General features: G+C 39.8%; 1 protein-coding gene across 9 annotated transcripts in view; it reads right to left on the reverse strand.

Moving 5' to 3' along the window:
• The window catches only part of LTBP1 (latent transforming growth factor beta binding protein 1), a 189,431-nt gene that overhangs the window by 11,523 nt on the left and 161,029 nt on the right, over nt 1-16,879 (reverse strand). For 8 of the 9 annotated variants that reach the window (XM_059841317.1, XM_059841314.1, XM_059841319.1 and 5 more), the window contains 5 exons: nt 12,056-12,238; nt 10,686-10,772; nt 8,190-8,318; nt 6,713-6,853; nt 4,240-4,410 (listed from right to left, as the gene is read on the reverse strand). In XM_059841317.1, coding sequence (XP_059697300.1) covers nt 4,240-4,410; nt 6,713-6,853; nt 8,190-8,318; nt 10,686-10,772; nt 12,056-12,238 — 711 coding nt within the window. The remainder of the gene's footprint in view (nt 1-4,239; nt 4,411-6,712; nt 6,854-8,189; nt 8,319-10,685; nt 10,773-12,055; nt 12,239-16,879) is intronic. The other variant, XM_059841315.1, reaches the window with a different exon arrangement.

Here is a 16,879-nt window from a genome sequence, read left to right on the forward strand (position 1 = left end):
TAATACCACCTTACCAGCATCTTCAGGTGTTATTGAAGCAAACGTGGTACTGCACTGCAATAGCCTCAAAACTGTGATTTTGCAAATACAAAAACAGGCTGCCTCTGTAAAATAAATGCTGACCCCATCCAGCACACCACATCACTCAACATTTTCTAGTTGTTAGTTCTATCTCCTCTCTTCAAATTTCCTGTAACCATACACCTTGCCTAAAATCCATCCCAGTCCCCTAAGGGTCACACAGGAGTTCCTGGAGTCTCAGAATGTTTATAGTTCAGGTCCTACAAGTTCAAGCTAACTTGAGGTGTATATGGCTTTATTTTAGATTTCAGATTTTTTCAGTCTGGGCCAGTTGCTGTTTTCTGGCATGGAGGCTTTGACCCAGCTGCTAAACCTGTTGGTGTCTGTCCTAATACCAGTTACTAGACCATGGACACTGGATGGAGAGAGCTGGGCTGGTAGGCACTAACAGTAAATTGACCAAGGAAGCAGAATTTCCAAAGGCCAGGAATCCAACATGGTTTTTTTTTTTTTTTTTTTTTGGGGTGGGTGCAATGAAGAAAGGATGTTTTCCTGTTGTTTTCTAAACCAAAAAGTATCCAATTTTCTAATTTTCCTCAACTGGTCAATTTCTACAGATTGCCAATGACAAACCTCAAATAACACAGAAGTTTTTTAAGAATAACTACTAAACTGTTAATACTGTTCTTTGGGCAAATACAGACTAATGACTCTGTGAGCTCAGAGAGAATACATTTCAGTAGTCAATATTTTGGTATTGATGAAATCTGTGAAACTCTTTATCCAGAATATGATACAGTAAGATAACTGAAATAATTAATCATAAGATAATTGAAAACAATGTCTTTACATCCCTTGTTTGCACGAGTCAGAGGTATTCAACCACAGCACTACAGCTCATGTTTGCAGTAGTTTGATCAGGACTTTGAACCAATATTTAGAGTTTGTTCTTCAATGTTGTCATCAAAATACTTATCAGTGTTACTGTTGTAAGGATGCTGCTGTTGATATTAATTGCAATATCAAAAATATTTTTGTCTCAGTCTCTGAATGTTTGGAGTAATTTCAGTGGAGTTTGTTTACTTAAGCACTGATTAGTAGTTTTTAGAAACAGTAGCAACCATGTAAGTTCTGTTTTCAGGCTGATATAAGATTGTATTTCTTTTTGCTTAATATGGATAAATTCTTACAAGAGTGCTTTATCTTCTCACTGCTAGATCCTACTGAAACAGCATCTTTAAATCTTGTCATGAAAAATGGAAGCACTTTAAAGACAAGTTGGGTTACAAAAGCTAGAGGTTATTTTTTAATAAAGCATTAATATCTTTAGAAGGGACTTGCAAAAGTATCACTTATGGTGGTAGGCCTGTATTTCCTTCTTCCTAAGGGTGGTGACTAGATCTTCAAATACAATGGGACTATAAACAAGGTGAAAGGAAACCACAGATCTGTACTATGATCCAACTCCTTTCATGGTGAAGTCTTGTGGTGATAACGCTTTTCACATCAGCAGGTCTTCTTTAACATGTGTTAAAAATCTTCAGAATGCCCCTAACTGGGGAAAGAAGTAAACACCTTCAGTAGTAAACCCAGCCAAGACAATACCTAAGTATTTAGAAATGGAGGAATTCCAGGTTCCCCAGCCAGGACCTGAACCTGTGACCTGATGGCCTGGAGGTGTGAAAGCACTCTCCTGAGCCAATGATATCACTGTAGGTGCTACAGGCTGAAGACATGTCAAATGAATCATTTATTCAGTTCAGTCAGCTTTAAATTTTTCTTGGTAAACGTTCCTGAACACAGAGAAAGGCTTCCAGGTTTCTGTGTGGGTGAGTGCACATGTGTGTGAGGACAAATGAGCACATACCATCTCCACTAAAGAAATGAGAGCTTGAAAGTTTGTTCTGACATAATAAGCATTAAATATGCTTTTCTTTTTAGCTATGTTCCAATCTATAAGGATAATTTAAAGTATTTGGGATCAAAGTATGCCTCAGTTTCAGTTAAAGCAGATACTTCTCAATGCAAATGAAATCACATAAAAGTTATTTTGTGTCTGGAGGGAGAAAGATTTTATTATATAACATAATTCTCTTCAGCTTTGACTAAGGATCATCCAACTGATGTTTAGGATGTTATCCACTGGGAATCTCCATATAATTTTTTTAATGAATTTCTCATTTTTCTTCATAGAGCTATTGGGGATTTGCATCCCACTGTTGGCACGGGACCTAGAATCCCGTGTTCCTAATGATCAAAGTACATCTAGTATTTTCAGACTGAAATAGTTCCAATTTCTTTTCCTGCACTTTTGTTTAAATTAAAAGCTTCTGGGAATCCTCCATGATTGTGCTCTAGAGGAGAGTCTTAGAATTTGCAGCCTTTTTTCTGCAGCTATGTTTGAAATTTTTCATCTTCCCTTGTGAGGCAGGTTTTCTTTGGCTGACCATGTTGGTGGTCCTTCTCTCCTTCTTTTCAGATTTATCCTGCTTTAAATGCAACTAGCTAGAAATCTCCAGAAGTAAATCTTGTATCTAATTTAACTCTCTCCAACAGGAACAGCTTTTCTTTGCCCCCTCAGGATTGAGCGCTTGTATGACGCAGATGGGTCACTCTCACCATGGGATGAACTTTGTAAGAAGAAAAACTCCTTTAATCTGCTCAATCTTTCCACTTGAGGAGTTTCAGGCCATAGCAACGGTTCTTGCTATTAGCTGTTGCCCTGTATTTGTCTTTCAAATACAGGGCAACATTACATTTCTTTCCACTGCATTTGTTATTCTAGCAGGTATAGTAATTTGGTGTCCTCCTGTACGATTTGTTCTGACAACGACATTTCAGAGATTTCCAAATCTTATAAATCAAGCTGCTGTCATGCCCTGTTTTTCTTCTTTGGTCTCTTTCTGGGGTAAGCATCAGCCAGCAGTTACTCCAGCCAACATCATCAAAATCAGATGCTTTTTTTCAGCTGCTGCATTTCCAAAGCAAACTCAGACAACTAAAGATATCTAAGAACAGGTTCAGGGACCTTGCAAGTAAATTATAAAAGCACACAACCCAAGCAGACAGAAACAACCACATTAATGCTTCACCGAGCTTCTCTATGTAGTTTTTTAATTCCTGGGTTTTTCCTACAAGTAAAACATGTATTGCTTTAGCCACAACATTACCATTAGAGTAACAAAGGCCCAAGTGAAAATCCAGGATTGTTCACAATAAAATGCTTTACCAGTGCAGGTTGGTATTCCTACATGAAAAGATATGTCACTGAAAGACACATTTATAGTAAGAAAGCTGCATCCAAACTAGACCTTGGAAACAGTTTATACAGGGGGGGAAAGAAGTTTGTATCATACTACCAGGCCTGATGTATCTCAGGCAAAGCATAACATATACCTATGCTGCTTTCACTGGCCCCTTCTCCAGAACTCAGAAATAAATCTGTGTGTTGTCAAAGACATTTCTCTCTGTATCCATTCAGCTTTTGTAGTCACCACAAGTAACACCTTCTACCTGAAATATCATGGAAGTGTATCTGATTTTTAAACATGTAAACAAAATACAGTCTTTAAAAAATACAACAGTCAGCTTTCTTTTTAACACTAAACTATTGTATTTGCCAGGATGCCCTGATGAAGGCAGGAATGATGCATCTGACTCCATGCTCCCAAAGGCTAATTTATTACTTTATTATACTATATTTTATTAAAGAATACTATGCTATACTATACTAAAGAATACAGAAAAGATACTTACTGAATGCTAAAAAGATAATAATGAAAACTCCTGACTCGTGGAAAAATCTTTCCAGAGTTTCAACACAGCTTGGCCCCAACTGGACAATGAGTCAAAACAACTCACAGCAGAATCCAGTGAAACAGTATCACCTGTGGGTAAACAATCTCCAAACACATTCCAGATGAGCAAAGCACAGGAGAAGCAAATGAGATAAGAATTGTTTTCCTTTTCTCTGAGGCCTCTCAGCTTCCCAGGAGAAAAATCCTGGGCGAAGGAATTTTTTCAGAGAATGTGAATGGCACACTAAACTACATTCCCTGGAAATTCTTCAGTCCTTATTGGTACCCCATTTCTCTTAACTAGAGGGGCTAGGGGTTTTTTGCTCTTTCTCGCGGTTCTGGCGCAGGCACAAACGCAAGGGATGACGGCGCTGGAGAGTTTCGGGTTTGGCTCCGAGCAGCGCCGTGTGCGTGTCCTTACCTGACTCCTTCATGGGACACAGCGCGCACTGCATGCCCCAGGCCTCCCCGTACAGGCAGCAACACTCCGTGTACGTCGTCTGTTTTCCAACCAGCGGTCGACTACAGACAAAATCGTCACTCAGGTGCTGCCAGCAAAGGTCCTGGTAGACCTCAGCTTCCTCAGTTTGTTCTGATGGAGAAGACAGCATTAGGTCATCATCACAGCAATATTATTTAAATAAGACGCTGGAATAATGATAAATTTTGTAAATTTAGATTAGAAACATAGCTTTACAGACTTTGCTGAATACAAATTTTAGCTTAGAAGTCATGATCTTTTTTTAGTGCCTGAGGTGGCTCATCCCTTGAATGTTCAGCTTAGGAAAAATCTTAAAAGGTCCTAAGTTGTCACATTAGGCCAGTTTAAAAGCACATTGTGTTGGATATCCAAAAACCAGATCTTTCTAAATCATAGTCATTGCTGAACACTTAACAGGGATTCAGCTCGGCTCCCATGGAAGTTAAGAGAGCTGGACAAAAAACAGCATTGGGACAGAGGTGAATGTTTGGGGAACTCCATCCACACAATAGATCTTTAAAAGTTGTTATTTTGCTTTTCTTATATTGCAATCAATGCATCTGAAAGAACTTTTACAACTAGGGCAGAGCTGAACAAAGATTTTACATGGTCTCCCTGGGAGACTGGACAAATACTTGGAAGAAAGAGTCCCATTAACTAAACAGACAAACTACATCAGTCTCAGGAAATCCCCTGAGCTGAAAATAGCTGGAGGCTGAGAGACTGCTGGGGAGGGTGAAGAGAAGTATTGTTTATCTGCCCTCCTGGTCTCCAATCATCCACTTACAGCTATTGTTAAAGACAGAACACTGCTGTGAACTACTGTCACATTCTTATGAACATTAACAAAAATCTGTATTTTTGTCAAGGCTGGAATATTTCAGAAGCATAATAGTTTTGACACAGATCTCAGAAGAAACCATGCCCGGTCCCAGCAAGTTCTGATCACTGCTGATCAGAAGGAGAGGAACCGTAAACTTAATCTTCCCCTTGGAATGTAAAAACCTCAGCACAATCGTTTTGTGAAGACATCTGCAAGGTTTTGATTTTGTTCCAACACAGAGTGAAAAATAAGTGTTGTCACAAACCAAGGTTCTGTTTTGTCTGTGCATATCCATTTACTGCATTTTTACATTATGCATGGGTGAATACAGAACCGAAACCTCACTCAAGAGCAAAACTGAGTTCTGAAAACATGAAGGTGATCACAGCTTAGATACCTATTCTACTAAGAGCTTGCCAGAATATGCAGTGAAAAGCAGCAGTGGCTCTCTGCAACTGACTCCAAATTCTGCTGGCAGCAAAAGAACCAGCCTGCTCCCACCCACTCTGTGTGAGGGGGACATTGCCAGTAGCAATACAAGGCTTAAGTGCTCTGTGCTGGCTGAGATGATCACTGCTGTGTCAGCTGAATGTCTCATGACAGAAGACCCTTTGGACTCTTGCATTCTCTTCACATCCTAGATGAACCCAAAGAGCAATCCTGCTCTTGGTTTGTTTAACTGAAGATTGAACAATAGAAATGCTGTGAAATGTTCTTTCACAGTTCCACGCAACAGGGTGACTGCATTATTCCTCAAAATATCAGCCTTACAATTTGGGGTGACTAAAGAAGGCATTCAGTCTGTATTCCCATTTCCTTTTACAGACACATCTCAGGAAAATTCACTGCAAGCTGCAGGAACCAGAGGTCTGGATTTATGGCTATACAGTGCCAGCATTAAATCAAACCCATTGTAACACTTCTTTCGAAGACATGAGTGGCATAGACAAAGCTGTGCAGACTGCATAATGCTCTGGATTTCTGAGACGTTTCCAAGAATCTCATAATATCTAACATTTTTTTCTGAAATAAGCGTCTATTGAAATTAAAAGCACACACAAAAATGTTACTTTAACAGTGACGTTGTAGCTCACAGCTTGAAACTGTGAGCTCAATGTACCTTCAAAGTTAATCAATTGAAAGCACACATACAATTTTAGCTATTTCCTCCTATATCCTGTCATTCCTGTTTTTATTTTACTTTGGTAGAACTGAATCTCGAGACTTAGCCTGCAGCCAAACCCCAGCCTTACTGAGACAGCAAGCAGGCTGTGCCTCATTACCTACAAGGCTGGACAAGGCAGACGCAGAGCTGGTGAACTGGCTGAAGACTTCTCAGCCCGAGCCTAATCTCACAATACTTCCAGCAATATCCTGTCTGTATGGGCAAAGTGGAGCACTGTGGAGTCCTACATCACGGTGCCTTCTGGATCAACAGACGACGGTCCAAGCATTGCCTTCCGAAATCCTCCAGAAGAGCAGGCTCATCCAAGGATGACCCAGTCTCAGCTTAGACCTCGGGTCTGTAGCCACGTCAGCACCACCTCGTAGAGGTGTACTCACTTCAGTAATATGTATAATGGATCATACCACTTGAATCTGCTGGTCTGATGCATCGCTTTTCTGTTGCGTCCAAAACCATTGGGTGTGTACAGAAACAGTTGTAAGATCCTTCTGTGTTAATGCACTGGCCATCAATACAGCTGTTTGGGTCCTGACATTCATCCGTGTCTTTAAAATGGAAGGAAATGTATCAAGGAAAGCCAGCACAAAGTATTTGCATTGTGTTAATCTATGTTTGTATTTTCCTATATTAGGAGCGGACTTCCCTGCATGTCCTTCTGTAAATTACCACAAATAGCCATTGCTGGCAAAAAAAAATCCTGCCTGTGCCCCTGGAGAAGGACAGACATCTGAAGGATGCTGACCTCTGATCCTCAAGTCTTAGGGAGCTAGTACAGAGAAGTACTAGGGAGGCTAAAGAGGCTTGTTGGAGGGGTTGCAGTGCCAGGAATACCCTGCACCCAGTAAAGCCGCCACTGTTTCTCACATTCGTCTCCCTTTAGGACAATACCAGCAGACATTAGAGGTGGGCATACTGTTAGTGATTTCTTGTGAGCATGTCAGAAGAAGGGATCACCTTATCTAGCCATGGTATTATTTTTCTTAGTTTGTCTTGGAAAGCAAAGATGAAATTTAGCTCAAAGGGAAGAGCAGGCCACTTCAGATAAATTATATTTAGTCAGCTAAAATCCCACCCTTTGTAAAGAATAATCATAGCATCCCAAGGTAAAAGGCTCTCTTATTGCAGTTGCAAAAATTGCTTCCTTTCATTATGCTATTCTGCACATTATACATGGTTCTCTGCTTACAAAGCAAAAGCCAGGGTCATGGTCATAAGTAATTTTCAGTTTTCACCAGAACCAAAAGAGTACAAGGTTGTGCAGGCTAAAATGGGCTTATCAATGACCTCAACTGTAATTTCACATTGCATATTAACTCCTTGGGGAAAATAGCTGTCCTTGAAACCAAACAAAAAGTCTGCGTTAATTTGATTTAATATAGTAAACCCAGAACACCTACCAAATGAAAGGTGAGCTTCAACATACAGGCTTTCACTGCTCACCCCATATACAAAGAACAGAAGGCTAAACTGTACCTTGGCAGAGTGAAGCAGCAGTGTGCATGTAAGGAGGGAGCCCCCTCTGATCACTTTGTGCTGCCTGCATTAAGGCTGGCACCAGCTCTTGACTATGCACTCAAAGGAGCACAATCGCCTGTTCTGGAGATGCAAACTCCTGGGAGTAATTTGCTGAAAAAGGAGGGAAATAAAGCAAACCCTGCTCTACATGCCACAGCCATGTCATCCAGAATTGCTGCTCAGCCAAGCAGAAGGAAGGGAAATGACCCAATGCATCTTACAAAACTGCTGCAGGAGTCCGGAGGCCCAGTGTTTCTCCCCTTACTGGAAATGCCACAGTTGTGATGGGAATCCTGCTGCAGGAGTCTGCTTGTTTTGCCCATCTGCATACCATTATAGTGACAAGACCACTTTAAATAAACTTACCAAAGCACTGGAGCTTAACAGGGTCATAGTATGTGCCTTGTTTGCAGTAGCACTCATAACCTGGCTGCGTATTCAAACAGAAGCCGTTTTTACAGATCTCTTGGCCAAAGAGTTGGCATTCATCAGCATCTGGGGAGAAAACATCAAAGGCTGTGTTACCATTGTTGTTATGATGCCACGTAGACAAGCAAGATGGAATAAATCCTATACACTTCTCTGTTCAAGCAAACTTCAGTTTAAACAGAAAATCCCAGGAGCACAGATATCCACAGAAAAAAACCCACTCAGACAACTGGTGTGGAAGAGGCTATGTAGCCAGGATGGAAAAGGAAAAATTGGTGGACCCTTACTTCCCCTTGTCAGAATTAAGTCCCGTGGCACAGAGAGACTGGAATAATCTGCAGTTTCCTTTTTATTCCTTTGGTATCACATTGCTCCTAACTCCAAGCAAAACAGATGAACAATATAGCCTGTATTCTCCCATATAATTTGCTTTACTGAAGGTATTCCCACCATGGATCTAATTTAAGCACACAATGTGGTTACCAAACTAACTAAGCAGTTATGCTTATGGATGGACTCTGTGACTGCTCTTCTCTTTGCATAGAGTTTGGTGACTCTGCTGAGCACGGTAGGAAATCTTCCTACCTGCACTGCTCATGGCTTTGTGGCTCAAAGCACAACTTCAGTGCAGCCTTCCCCCTCACAGGACCAATTGTGTCTGTGGCTGAACACTGGGTGGCAATCACTACAGAACTAGTGACAGCTGACAAAGAGACTCCACCACGCTTTCAAATGAGGCTAAACGTGTTCAGGGAGGTTTAATGGAAAATATATGCCAGCTCATATATTGCTTTTCACAGTTGTACACATTTTTTCCCAGTCTTATATTTATGTATTTGTTACTGTTGGAATTCCATTCACTTCCTTTTTTCCAGCCTACTTTTCATTTGCTAGACCTACTTAGAGCACTCTGTTAAAGCTAGGTTTGTAGCGAAAATTGCAATAAAAGGCACAACTTAAAGTAGGTAATTTTTCTCTCAATACCAATTGTTTTAATCCACTGTTTTCTATATATTTACTCCCCATTTATATTCTGGCACCACAGATTTTATCCCAAAACTATCATTTCCAGCTGTACAGTAGTTTTAAAGGGAAATCATTCAAATGTTTCCTTTTCTCCAGAAGAACTGAAAGATCTAGAAAACTATTTATTTTTACATCCACTCTTCCAGCCACTAAGTGGCTACAAACATTAAATATTTCGACTGTTTAGCAGCAAGAATAATGCAAAGATTAATAAGAAATGTCGTGTGCACATCTGTTTTTTTCCTGTGGAACACGGATTTGTGTCTGGAGAAATATGGCAAAGCCTGGAAGCAAAACCAAGGAAGGCTACCAGGCTATTCACTTCTGACAGATAATTCCAATAAGAAAACAGGAATTGCTCCTACAAGCAGAAGCTTGTGGGCAAAAGCAACAGTAACATTTAAGTTAGTGTAACAGAGAAAGATCACATTATGAAAAGAGCACATTAGTAGAAGTTATTTATCTGTTTAGTGTTTGTCCTTTGTGCCATTCCTAAGGTTTTACAACATAAATTTACTGAAAAGGGAAAAAGTCTTATTATGACAGGGATTTGTGGAAGATATTTCCAGGTGAACTATTTCAGTATTTATTCAGTATACATTTCAGTATTTATAGCAGCTAGAGATATTACCAATCCTGAGGTAGCACAAAAACACCACAGATTTTATCTGAGACTAATGTGGATATGCTGCATACACAGCAAGTTCCAAACCCCCATTGTGAATATACACAGAAATCTTAGATCTTTAAAGATAAACAACGCCCTTAAACAATCCCTCAACAAAAATACCCTCAGAGACTTTAAGATGAGCTCTGTGACATTCTTAAAAATTATTAATATTGATGGCTACTTCTCAAAACTGAAAGGAAATTTTGCTGATCTCACTTTTCCTTCTTGGTGATGCCAGCTCTCTCCCACCCACATTCACCAACTTATATCACTCTGATTTCCTTACTACCACTGGACTACCACCAATAATTATTCTATGAAGGTCTGTAATGAAAATATCGTTGCTGAACTTCTCTTCAGTTTTAATATTCATTCGCCCTTGCAGGCCAAATGTTCAACAGAACTCTCTCCTCTCCTCCAACTCCCCATACATATATTTACACATTTAAGCTGGCATTGTATTCCGTATGTAAACAAGTATCCGTGGTTTGTGGTCACAGCACCTATCCTCACAGCATATAGCACTTAGTAGAAATGAAACCAGAATATTACAGAGACTGAGTAATTAACATTCTTAACAACCTGTAGAATGATTTTCAGCAATGTTTTGTACTACGAACTGTTTTTATCACCTAATAAAATCTGAATTAGTATGCTTACATTGCTGGCTCACATTTCTAGTCAATCAACTACCAAAACTTCTGAACTAATTAAACTTCATACAAGTCAGTACTGACCTTTGTAATTCTGAGCAAGAAGCCCGTAAGATGATTCTCCAGAGGGAATGAAACCTTTTCCTTCAGGACACAAATCAGTAAATTCAGCTGGGAGAGGAAGAAAAAAAAATTATGTTGTTAAGAAGAAGGCATTCACATATGTAGTTTTACATGTATTTCAGGGTACTTTGAGATATTAGCCTTGTTTGCATCTATCAGGCAATCATACACCCCTTTAGTTTAATAGGAGATGTTAAATGCCACAGCCTGACTTGCCCCTGCTCTCAGTTTGCAGAGAAAAAACCAAACCTCACTAGGGTGCCTACAGCATCACACAGCTCCAGGCAAACTCATTTCTCTTGCTTTTTGGCAGGAGAATGTGGTCCTTACTAGGTTTCATGGTGCACTGCAATTATAACAATACCAGTAGCCAAATTACATTAATTAAAGCTAGCATGGGCCTCTCTGAGCTACGCTGCAAGCTGTAATCTAGGCATACTCCAACTGAGATACAAACCCCTGTCTACATTCTTCAGTCCTCATACAGGAAAAACACTAATTGAGTGCAACAGGAGAACATGGTGTGCATTACAGAGAGAAATTATTTCAAGTGTCTTGGAGACTGTACAGAATCAAACAAACCTATCCAAGCAGAGAGGCCCCTTTTTCATTTTGCATTTCATTTCAATTTGAGCAATTCTAAGGTATAGTTAAAACAGGAATTAAACATGATGATGCATTTCTGTGAAAAAGTAATCTTTAGCATTTAATGTCAAGGTTTATGCATGTTCCCTCTTATGTGATTTTTTTTCCAGCTGGATTCTGAATTTCAGCCGTCCCTGTTTATGTTTCAAGTACTCTTTTCAAAATTGTAACAAATATCGCATGGCCCTGTTTGTCTAATTTATTATTTGAAGGTTAAACAGTGGCCTGTAGAGAATGTTATTAACTGATGTTCTGTAAATTGCAAAATGTAAAGCTAATGCCATAATACATAATGGTAAGCTGTAGTGCTGTAGAAACAACACTACAAAGAATAGCCGCAGTCTCAAAAATATTATAACGGTTCTCCCTGTTTTCCAGCTTGTGGAAAAAATCTAAAGTGTTACCATAGCATCTGGAAAAAGCTCTTGTGAGAATCTGTATTTGCCTAAAATCACTGTTCAGTAACATGCTCTTTTAATCCCTAGGGCAGCAGCAGAGAAGCCAATGGATTTACACCAGGTACGAATTACTCTTTCCTCTGTGGAGGGTTCCTATGGATAAGTCATGACTAAATACTACAAAAGAAGGGATTTAATGGGCAAGCCTTCTCTAAAGGCAAAGCAAACTCTGTTAATATGAATTCAATGCTTCAAAAGCTTGCAAAGGGACAGAAGGCCTCCTCTTACCAGTTCCAACGACAGGGCATGGGAAGATTTCACAGTTATCACCCCAGCCAGCACCCAAGGTACAGCAGCATTCCTGTTTGGTTACATTGGATGTCAGCACGTTGTCACAGAAATTAGCATCATTCAGATTGTAGTAGCACTCCTTCTTTCCATCTTCCTGTTGATCAGCCTCTACTGGCATTTCTAAGGTGGAAAAGAAAACATAAACCACACAGGATGAAACATAAAATTTGTCACTTTTCCAGGAGGTCAAAAGAGCAGAGAAGAAAATGGTTAGGTACAAATTTTGGTTTAACTTTTTGACATTAGAAAGAATGATGGAAGTCGATGACTCTCCTTTGGCCTTTTCAGACCTATTCTCCAACTTGACCATAAAAGGATTCCTCCAGCTTGCACTTCCACTCATTTTCAAGTAATGCATGAAGTATCTGCTCTCACGTTCTGCTACTAATGGACATGGCCAGCTTTTGACATGATGCTCTTCACATATGAATCCAAAATCTCCTCTTCCCAGAGCTAAGCAAATACTACAACCTCATTTTTTCAGATAAAGGAGTGAAGGCATGAACTGAAAAGACTCAATTTTCAAAAGAATGAGCATTTACTACCCCTTTTAATTTCACTGTGAAAAAGCACGCTCCACATTTGAATACAATGCCCTTTATGATTTTTGCAAAAGTAACTTACTGACTCCATGGTAAGCAGAGGACTATAATACAGATGTCAAGTTAACTGACTCTGTGTTTTACTTCAAAATAGCAATCCAGCCAAGAAGGCAGATTTATTGCCTTAAGCACTGAGTCGGTCCTCTCACAATATTTATATTGACTGAAGGCAAAATAGTCTGTCCCACAGATCCAATAAATACCCTATTACTATAATAGTCGAAGACCTTTCAAAAGCAAGGCACTCCTAAAATACACCAAGAAGCAATTTTGAAAGAAAAACCTATTTAAAGCTCCTGTGTTTGCAGAACTCTGTCTACCTAACATTTCACTTCACAAAAATTATCAAGGGCTCAGAAGTGGGAACTACCACAAAAAATTGTTATTCACACTTGATTGATATGAAAAACTTTTCACAGGCCATCAGTAAAGTCATGAAGTTCTAAAATTTCGTATGGTCACGTTTATCAATCAAATACAAAACTTTATTCAGGAATTTTAGATAGATAAATCTTGAGGCGACTAGCTCATTTCCTTTTTATCTAGGGAAATTCTTTATGCTTAGTACTCAACAAATGCGTAACTCACAAAAAACCTATTAAAATTATTGCATGTTGGCTGATTTCTCACTCTGAGATTTCACTGATTTTTACCCAGGCTCTTGTACAATAAGGTAAGCATGAGACATTTCTCAAGAAACATAGCTATTAAGACAGAAATCAGAACTTTTACTTTATACAGTGGCAGTGCGTTTCAAGATGCTACTGCAACAAATGTTGGCTCCATGGTGCAGCAGGAAAACTGGAACAGAGCTGCTACCAGAGCCACAGTGAGATGACTCGCACAACTGGAGCACTGCAATGAGAAGGGATAGGCAGAGAAAGAGAGGCAGTGGGGTAGCCCTGTGTGTTAGGGAGAGTCTCAATTGTCTGGAGCTGAACGATGATGATGACAGGGTTTATGTCAGAGTGTTTATGGGTAAGAATCAGGGGAAAGGCACAAGAAATATTCTGTAAAGAGTTGGGATAAGTCTTGCGATCCCTGGCCCTTACTGCTGTGGCAAACTTCAGCATACCAGATGTCTGACAGAAAATATAACCCAGAGAGGAACAGTCTAGGAGATTCCTGGAGTGCGTGGAAGAGAACTTCCTGACATATCTGGTGAGGAAGCCAACGAGGGGAGGTGCCCCACAGGACTTGCTGTTTGTAAACAGAGAAGGACTGGTGGGTGATGTGATGGTCAGAGGCCATCCTGGGAAAAGCAATCAGGAAATGATAGTGATTGTGACTCTTTGGAAGTGAGGAGGGGTGCTTGCAGATCTGCCACCTTGGACTTAAAGAGGGCAGACTTTCACCTCTTCAGGAGACTGGTTGAGAGACTCCCTACAGCAGCAGTCCTGAAGGGCAAAAGAGTCCAGGAGGGCTGATGTACTTTAGGAAGGAAATCTTAAAGGTGCAGGAGCAGGCCATCCCCATGTGCCAAAAGACGGGGCAGGAGGGAAGAAGACCAGCCTGCCTGAACAGAGAGCTTTGCCTGGAACTTGGGAAAAAAAAGTGAATCACCTTTGAAACAAGAGCCAAGCAACTCTGGAGAGTTTAAGATCTCACTTAAAAAGTGAGCTGGGAGCTTGAAGATAGTGTTGTCTAACAAATGCTGAAGGAATTAAATGAACTCCAGCTCTTGTTATTTCAATCTTATTATCACTGCCCACCCACATTCCCCAAAGCAGATGGAGCAAGGGAACTTTACTGGGCATGCAAATACTAGATCCACTTGGAGAAAAGCAGATTTAAAAATGTCAGCATGGATTGCCTATTATTGCACTTCAATACTATGGACATTTGTAATAGTTCTTTTGGTTTCTAATTAGACACAGACAATTGGATTTACTTCTATTTTCCTCAGAAAAGTGACTTCAGTGTTGGGAGGCTGAGGGGCTGGCAGACACCTCCATTCAAATTTAGTATAATGTTGCCACCTACAAGGCTTTGCACTTTTGCCAATATAACTAAATCATACATTAAAGGATACACCCAGCTGGCTGCTTATTTCAGCTTTGTTACTTTAGCCTGTGGTCAACCCTCATCTGATAATTACAATTTCCCATAATGTGTTGAATTTCATCAATTGAGATGGTTTTGTGGTACCAGTTGCTATCCAATAGGAACTATATTAAGACTATCATGTCACAGAAATGCAGCTGAATTAAATCTGCCATTCCAAGGTTAGAGAGCAGTACTTCAGTCACCAATTTATACATTTTCCTTGGCCATTTGCCATCTGTCTAACTGAATTAAAGCCAAATCTTCATTAGAAGAGAAAGCATGGCTGTTTCCATGCTGTTTATCAGAGGAAGAACACCAGAAGCTGCCCTGGGAGGAAGGGGATCCCATTTTACATATCAGGAGTTGGTTTCTCCTCCCATTATCTGTTCAGCAGCTTAAATGGTTCTTGTTTACACAGCTGTAAGTGAGGGTTAGTCAAGAAGGTGTCATGAATGTTTGGAAAGCAAATGAGACACAAATCTTTTTTTTTTCTTTTTAAATCAAGACCAGTCTATGTCTATGTTTAATTTCTCTGTCACAGATTATTAACCACTTAGTAAACAGGCTGTTTCTGAAAGTGATTTCACTTGGTATGTTGACAAAATATGACAGAAAATTAATACTTATTTTTTTGTATTGTTGTTTCTGGGTTTGGTTTTTTTTTTTTGCTATAAAATGTAAAATATATCTAAGGCATGCTGGCAAAGGAAAATATTTTTACCCCATTTTTGATATAACTGTTCTATTAACAGCCTATGAGAGAAAGTCTGTGTAGTTGCTGCTGGATTGTATTTTAAAGTATTTCTTAGAATTAGACTTATATACCTTAGTATAACCTTAATCCTACAAGATCCTTAATAAATGTTTGATGCAAAACCATCAGTAATATAGGATTCAGTGGATAATATGGATTAGCATATGCTTAGACTTTAGCATCACTGAAATATTTGCCTAAATAGTGTTCCGTTAACAACTGTGATCTGAAAAAACCAAAATATAGAACGGACAGGATCTTAAATACTGCAACTGTGTACCAACAATGCTTACAGATGCAATCAGAAAACTGGTTGCAAAAATGAAAAATACTCATTATAACTTCATGATTTCTAAAAACTCAGAAAAGGATGACTGAGCAAACAGCTTGAGTAAGAATTTGAGTAAGAATTCTCACTTTCAGAATCTGATTTTCAAGAATACAGTAAAAGTATATTGGCATGTGCCTATTGTCAGGGTGCACTTGTTTAGATTTCCCAACTCACTCCACATGTGACAAGCTAACACGTCCATGTACAGTGCATATACATGCATATACACAATTCAGGGATTAGTGCGAGTGATGCACACTTAAAACTTACAGCTAATACTTTGTCCACAGACAACTGAAATTCACTTGACAATTAGAAAGCCCATAATGTTTAGGAAATTTAGAATCTGTAGTCATACACCAAATTTCTAGCCTTAAGGAACCTTTTGGATCAAATTTATTAACTGTTTCTTGGCAGCCTCAATTTTTTTGTGCTGGTGGGTGGTTAGATTGCAGGGGAGATTGAGTTTCTTTCTATATTAATCAGTCTAGAAGGGACTTATGATTTTGGACACCACAACCATAATTTTGACTTATAAATCCCATCAATTACTATTAAATATATTGCCATAAATAAGTGGTTGTATTTCATGTAGCCAGGAGAAAGCAACATCTGAATTAGCTGTAGGTACCTAAGTGGGCCCAGGTACCTTAGTGAAGATCTCCATGGTGATGCTGTGCCTGATGCCCCCCAGGACATGGTTGTCCCTCCTGGCTACCAAGGCACTGCTGAGTCATGTTCAAACTGCCATCAACCAGGATCCCCAGGTCTCTTTCTGTGGCACTGCTCTCCAGCATCTCATTCCCCAGCCAGTCCATGCATCCAGGGTTGTCCCATCCCAGGTGCAGAATCCAGCACTTTCCCTTGTTGAACTTCATAGGGTTGGTGATTGCCCAGCTCTCTGGTTTGTCAAGAGACATTTCTGTGCAGGGCCTCCCTGCCTTTCAGGGAGTCAAGAGCTCCTCCCGGTTTTGTATCCTCTGTGAATTTGCTCTGTATCCCTTCCAGTCCTGTGTCCAAGTTATTTA

The sequence above is a fragment of the Haemorhous mexicanus genome, chromosome 3 (genome assembly GCF_027477595.1).
Source record: "Haemorhous mexicanus isolate bHaeMex1 chromosome 3, bHaeMex1.pri, whole genome shotgun sequence".
Classification (NCBI taxonomy): Eukaryota; Metazoa; Chordata; class Aves; order Passeriformes; family Fringillidae; genus Haemorhous; species Haemorhous mexicanus.